General features: G+C 49.8%; 1 protein-coding gene across 2 annotated transcripts in view; it reads left to right on the top strand.

Moving 5' to 3' along the window:
* ephb2b (eph receptor B2b) overlaps positions 1-7,500 on the top strand; it is a 343,815-nt gene that overhangs the window by 120,892 nt on the left and 215,423 nt on the right. For both annotated transcript variants that reach the window (XM_063214832.1, XM_063214833.1), the window contains exons 3-4: positions 2,326-2,610; positions 2,988-3,387. In XM_063214832.1, the coding sequence (XP_063070902.1) occupies positions 2,326-2,610; positions 2,988-3,387 (685 nt within the window). The remainder of the gene's footprint in view (positions 1-2,325; positions 2,611-2,987; positions 3,388-7,500) is intronic.

Genomic DNA, 7,500 nt, shown 5'->3' on the forward strand with positions numbered 1-7,500 from the left:
ACACACACACACACACGTATAACACACACACACACACACACACACACACACACACACACACACACACACACACACACACACACACACACACACACACACACACACACACACACACACACAAACACTTATTACACAATTATTTGTTGTACTGTAGACGCAGATGCCCAAGAACCAATAAAGCCCACATTAACAGGTACAAACAGGCACAAAACGTGTCGATATACACAACACACACACACACACACACACACACACACACACACACACACACACACACACACACACACACACACACACACACACACACACACACACAAGCACACACACACACACACACACACACACACACACACACACACACACACACACACACACACACACTCAGCAGACATCTCAGTCCTCAGCTCAGTTCTGTATGCCAGAGCCCAGTGTGCCAGCGTGAAGCGGATCACAGACCTCCTCCACTCGCCACCTTATCCCCGCCTCAGCCCCTGGTAATCGCGGGCTTGCCGTTTTTTTTCTGGGGGAGGGAAAAGCAAAGCGGCTTAAAAAGTTTCAGTTTCCACACTGCACGCCCTGAAGACTGGGCCAGAGGTATCACAGGGCTCGTAACGGGATACCCGACCGACGCCCTGCTGCCGATTTGGGGGTCAAACACAACCACACGAGGGCAGGAGGAGGATGAAACAGGGGCGGAGGTGTATGGAGGTGCAAGCAGGGCACTTGCCCCTGGGCCACAGGGCCCTCCTGTAGTATTGATGGTGGGGGCCCTATTGTGAGCTTGGCAAGCTGTATAGGGCTAGGGGGGCCTATAAGTGTCTTGCCCTGGGGCCCTGTGTGCAATTGTTCCGCCATTGAGGATGAGGGCTGGTGGGTGGAGGTGGATGTGATGTCGAGGTGGGTGGAAGGTTGGCATGTTGCATTCCTTTCATACAATCTCTCCTGAAGGTCAAACACCTCAAAGGTGCAGTCCTTGACTTTTACCCGCTGTTCTTCTCTCCTCTTTTTTTGATCCACTCAAAAGAAATCCATATGGCATGAAGCCTGTGTGTGTGTGTATGTGTGCAGGGCCGCTGACAGCTTTCGCTGGACCCAGGAAAAAGTCATCTGAAAGGACCCCCTACCCAATACATACAATGTAATGGGGTCTGCCCATCTGGGCCCCCTATCTCCCTGGGCCCGGGACAAGACATCTGTTGGTCCCCCCCTGTCGGCGGGACTATTATGTGTGTGTGTGTGTGTGTGTGTGTGTGTGTGTGTGTGTGTGTGTGTGTGTGTGTGTGTGTGTGTGTGTGTGTGTGTGTGTGTGTGTGTGTGTGTGTGGGTGTGTGTGTGTGTGTGTGTATGCATGTGTGTGTGAGACAGAGAGAGTGTGTATGTGTACAGATCTTGAAATCTAACCTTCATTCTTCCTGCACCGGGCTTGCTTGCTAATCAGGGAAAGAGTTAAGCAGTCGGTGCGTCAAGGGCGTTGATGAGGAGTGGAGTATTTTGATTGGCTGTTGATCTCACGTCAAGAACTTTCCGCTTGAGAATCAGACTGCTTCCCTGGAGGAGAAGGTCTTCAGTTGGAAGATTCTAATTAGCATACACTGGTAGATCACTATCTGTGGAGTCTCTTGAATATATGCACACTTCTCACTTGTACTCCTACTTAAAACATATCATCTAGTCTACTCAATAGAAAAGCCTGTGAAGATTCTTTTTCAGGGTCATGTTCCTCAAAGGAGCTAAGTTTTACAAAACTGGAGTTGTTTTTTTTAAGCTTGAAGAGCATTTTACTTTTCATTCAAGATGCTTCTTCTGAAGTTTGGCAACCAGGAGATGTATCTCAGATCCAATTCTAGTTTAACATGACTGTGTAATGCTACTCTGGTTGCATCACGGCGGCTGCTGTTGTGCTCTGTCTTGTCTTACCCTACTGTACATTGGAATAGTGCAGTGTAACTGCTGTGTTTAGCAAGTATTTTGTTTATTCTGTAGCTTTACTAATTTGGCTACTTTTGTATCATACCTGCATTGCTTTGCAACGTCAGTGCTGTTTATCTTGACTACTACTATGGTGACAGCATTAATGAGGCAACTGTTGTTTCTTTCTCTCTCTCTCTCTCTCCCTCTCTCTCTCTCTCTCTCTCTCTCTCCCTCCCTCGACTCTCTCTCCTCTCTCTCTCCCTCCCTCGACTCTCTCTCTCCCTCCCTCGTCTCTCTCTCCCTCCCTCGTCTCTCTCTCTCTCTCTCTCTCTCTCTCTCTCTCTCTCTCTCTCTCTCTCTCTCTCTCTCTCCCTCTCTCCCTCTCTCCCTCTCTCATCTCTTTCCCCCCAACAGTGGGAGGAGGTGAGCGGCTACGACGAGGGCATGAACACCATCCGCACCTACCAGGTGTGCAATGTCTTCGAGAGCAACCAGAACAACTGGGTGCGCACCAAGTACATCCGCCGGCGCGGCGCCCAGCGCATCCACGTGGAGATGAAGTTCTCGGTGCGCGACTGCAGCAGCATCCCCGGCGTGCCGGGCTCCTGCAAGGAGACCTTCAACCTCTACTACTACGAGGCTGACGCCGACTCGGCCACCAAGTCCTCGCCGCCCTGGATGGAGAACCCCTGGATCAAGGTGGACTAACGATGCAAATTATCGATTAATTCATTAATCATTAGTTGAAAGCCGTATCGATCGACTTACTATTAATTGAAAAGCGACCTTTTACCCACAACATCTCAATGTTTCTCAAAAAAAAAAATCTGAAAAATGTAATTAAAAATTGAGATAAAGTACCACATTTCAATTAATTCAATTTCAATTATTTAATCCAAAGGTGATTTAAATATTCTCACTATTCACACCCCTCTTCACACACACTCTTCACATGCCCATTTCACCTGGGTCTCTTGTCAGTTGAATTGTCGATTAATTGTGATTAATGTTTTTTAATCGATTAACATATTGATCGATTAAAGTCGATTAATCAATTAATCGTTTGCATCCCTAAGGTGGACACCATCGCCGCCGACGAGAGCTTCTCCCAGGTGGACCTGGGCGGCCGGGTCATGAAGATCAACACGGAGATCCGCAGCTTCGGCCCCGTGTCCCGCAACGGCTTCTACCTGGCCTTCCAGGACTACGGCGGCTGCATGTCGCTCATCGCCGTGCGCGTCTACTACCGCAAGTGTCCCGCCGTGGTTCGCAACGGGGCCATGTTCGGGGAGACGCTGGCCGGGGCGGAGAGCACCTCGCTGGTGCTGGCCAGGGGCGTGTGCATCCCCAACGGCGAGGAGGTGGACGTGCCCATCAAGCTGTACTGCAACGGAGACGGGGAGTGGATGGTGCCCATCGGGAGGTGCATGTGCAAGGCCGGGCACGAACCCGAGGACAACGGCACCGTCTGCAAAGGTGAGTGGAGCACGCATGGTTCTTGGTTCACGGTTCTTTCAGTTGTGTTAGTACGTAGTACTTGATCATTACCCGAAGGCTGATTGCGGTGGTTACGGGAGAGTACATTTGAAGCAGGGCCATTTTCTGTCCCTCTCATCTCCTAGCACGCATGGTTCTCTCTTCTTTAGCAGTGCTAGTACTTAAGCCTCTTTTCCACTGCCGGTTTTCTGGTAGGCCTACAGCTCGACACAGCCCGTCTCTGCCGTCACTTTTTGCTCTTCAATTGAGCTGTGCCGTGTCCAATTCAAAAGTAAAAAAGTGGCAGCCGAGTCACGCTGTGTCGAGCTGTAGGCCTACCAGAAAACCGGCAGTGGAAAAGAGGCAATAGTGTACCTGATCATTTTTTGTGTGGATTCTCAAAGCTGGAGCTGTGCAAGCCATTGTGTGTGCGTGTGTGTGTGTGTGTGTGTGTGTGTGTGTGTGTGTGTGTGTGTGTGTGTGTGTGTGTGTGTGTGTGTGTGTGTGTGTGTGTGTGTGTGTGTTCCCCCCGGGTATGTCTGTGTTTGTGTGTCCATGTGTGGGCGTGTGTGTTTATGAGTGTTTTGTGTCCTGTGTATCGTCTTTTTTGTTTTTCAGAGCCATATTGTGAATGGAAACTATTTTTTAATCATGTTGGTCCCGAATCTGAGGAGCGCTTCCAAGGGAAAGCCCTCTTTATACAGAGCACAATGATTTATACGACTTTGAGCTTTTGTTATGAGCGTTCCACTTATCATGGTTTCCTCACGCTCGGTTGAACATTTTTTACTACACAGATGTAGTACGGCGCTGTACGCTTCTTGAAATATTGAAATCTTTCAGGAGTGCCATGAATCAACTTCCATTTCACACATTGTTTACCCGGCCAGGGGAAAAAGACACAGCATGTCAACAAGACTGTGTAGCCTATTTCACATTCCAACATTGTGTGGCGGAAAGCAGAACAGAGCAGAGCAGAGCAGAGTAAAGCGAAAAAAGCCCGAAGGCTGATTGCGGTGGTTACGGGAGAGTAAATTTGAAGCAGGGCCATTTTCTGTCCCTCTCATCTCCTGTCAGTCACCGTTGACTGAGATCCAGCGTATCACCGCACCGCTTAGCTATGCAAAGAGGTTTTGGTGTTTTTTTTCTCCAGGAAGAGGGAATTCCAGTGGATTGGATTGCATTGGGATGTTATGTAGGTCGATGGATAAATAAATGAAAGAATGAATGAGTAAACATGAGTAAATAAGTCATAGGTTCGTGCAGGAAATACTGTATGTATAACAGAATCAAGATGATAAACAGATAATAAATTTGAGGATAAGTGTCTCTTTCCCTACTCTATTTGAACTGTGTAAGCTTACACTGCTGGTTTTGTGTGTGTGTGTCTGTGTCTGTGTGTGTGTCTGTCTGTGTGTGAGTGTGTGTGTGTGTGTGTGTGTGTGTGTGTGTGTGTGTGTGTGTGTGTGTGTGTGTGTGTGTGTGTGTGTGTGTGTGTGTGTGTGTGTGTGTGTGTCTGTGTCTGTGTGTGTGTCTGTCTGTGTGTGAGTGTGTGTGTGTGTGGATCGATTGGATGTTGCCAGAGCAGCCTTGCAGCACGCACACACACACACACACACACAAGTACACGCACGCACACACACACACACACACACACACACACACACACACACACACACACTCACACACACACGCACACACACACACGTACACACGCCATTTCCCCTGCCTCACTCCGCTTCACCTGTGATTCAACTGCTAGCTGGCAGCAGGAGGGCTTGTCTGGACGTCTCGACTCGCCGCCAGTCGATCGCAGCGCAGCGCAGCACAGCTCTGGGGGTAGTAGGGGAGGTGGGCACTGTTCCCATAGCAACGCTGGCTGGCAGACAGGGCTGGGTTTGGGGTGGGGGTGGGGGTGGTGGGGAAATGGGGTGCAGGTGGGTAAAGGGAGGGGGGAGGTGGATTCACACCAGCAGGCAGACACCACAATGGCCACCATTTCAACAGTTAACAGTTCACCCCAGCCCAGCCCAGCCCATCCTGTTCTATTGCCATCCCATGCCACACTCGCACACATCACATGCCTCAGTGCCCACCTTTCACACACACTTGTGCGCGCGCACAACACACACACACACACACACACACACACACACACACACACACACACACACACACACACACACACACACACACACACACACACACACACACACACACACACACACACACACACACACACACACACACACACACACACACACACACACACACACACACACACACAGCACATGCTTCAGTGTCCACCTTTCACACACACACTTGTATGCACACACACACACACACACACACACACACACACACACACACACACACACACACACACACACACACACACACACACAGCACAACACAGCACAGCACAGCACAGCACAGCACAGCACAGTACAGCACTGTACTCCATCATGGCTCTCCTCCACCTCACTCCAAATGGGTCCCCATAAGCCCCTGCTGTAATTACCACAGCTGCTGTGTAGTGGTGATGGCCAGGGACACTGACAGCTTTTGCTGGGCCCAGGGCAAAGTCATCCGAAAGGTCCCCCCCACCCGTCCAATATATACAATGTAATGAAAACCCAATTCTGGGCCCCCTCTCTCTCTGGGCCCGGGAAAAATGACCCATTTGCTTTTGCTGGGCCCAGGGCAAAGTCATCCGAAAGGGCCCCCCATCCAATAAATACAATGTAATGAAAACCCAATTTTGGACCCTCTCTCTCTCTCTCTCTCTGGGCCCGGGACAACTGACCCCTTTGTGTCCCCCTTGTTAGCTTCCCTGGTGATGGCGATAATGCGGAGCTGAGCAGACAAGTGGTGACAGAGGCTGGTGCTGCCACCACGCTCTCACACACACACACACACACACACACACACACACACACACACACACACACACACACACACACACACACACACACACACACACACACACACACACACACACACACACACACCACCACTACACTCCACTCAATGACAGATAATGAGGACGGTCACTGTACATCAACCCCCCTCACCTCCCTTTATTTATACCAGCCTCCCCAATACTCTCTTCCACTAACACAGGGTTTCCCAAACTGGGGTGCGTGCACCCTTGGGGCACGGCCTGCCATTAGGGGCTGCACGAGCTGAATAGAGCAATGGTGGATATGTGTGTTTTGTATCTAGCATTAATGAATATTATTTGTTTTCAATTGTATGGTGAATTGTATTCTGGAAGGGTCCATCTGAAGTGCAGTTTAACTCCTTGACTATTGGAAAGGAGGATTCCCCAAAATGAATGTGCAAAATGTGCAGTGAATGCCCAGTAAATTCACTGGTGGCTATCAGCACACCATACATTTGCTTGGGGGCTGCATGAACCACATTGAAATGTACAAGGGGGTGCGCAGGGAAAAAAGTTTGGGAACCACTGCACTAACCCTACCCAGCAGGCTTACCTATTGTGGAGGAGGTGTGCCTGATAACAAATTGGCCACCACTTCAGTGTGATGTGTGTGTAGGTGTGTTAACGCAAATTGAAAAAAAAAATGCATTTACGCAAATTTGGACACGTTTGACCTTAGGCTTGATGGTACTATTGCTCATGTTACATTTTATTTTCAAATGATATTCCCAAAGGGATCATCCACCAGCCCACAACAACCACATATAGCAACCCCCCCACCACCACCCAACACAAACACACACGAATGCAAGCATGCACGCCCGCCCGCACGCACGCACGTACAAATGCGCACACACGCACACACACACACACACACACACACACACACACACACACACACACACACACAGACACAGACACAGACACAGACACAGACACACACACACACACAGACACACACACACACAGACACACACACACACACAGACACAGACACAGACACAGACACAGACACACACACACACACACACACACACACACACACACACACACACACACACACACACACACACACACACACACACACACACACACACACACACACACACTTCCACCACCCCCACCCCCCACCTAGCAACCACTTTGCCTTCTTTTGTGTGCCAAACTGG

The sequence above is a fragment of the Engraulis encrasicolus genome, chromosome 14 (genome assembly GCF_034702125.1).
Source record: "Engraulis encrasicolus isolate BLACKSEA-1 chromosome 14, IST_EnEncr_1.0, whole genome shotgun sequence".
Lineage (NCBI taxonomy): Eukaryota > Metazoa > Chordata > Actinopteri > Clupeiformes > Engraulidae > Engraulis > Engraulis encrasicolus.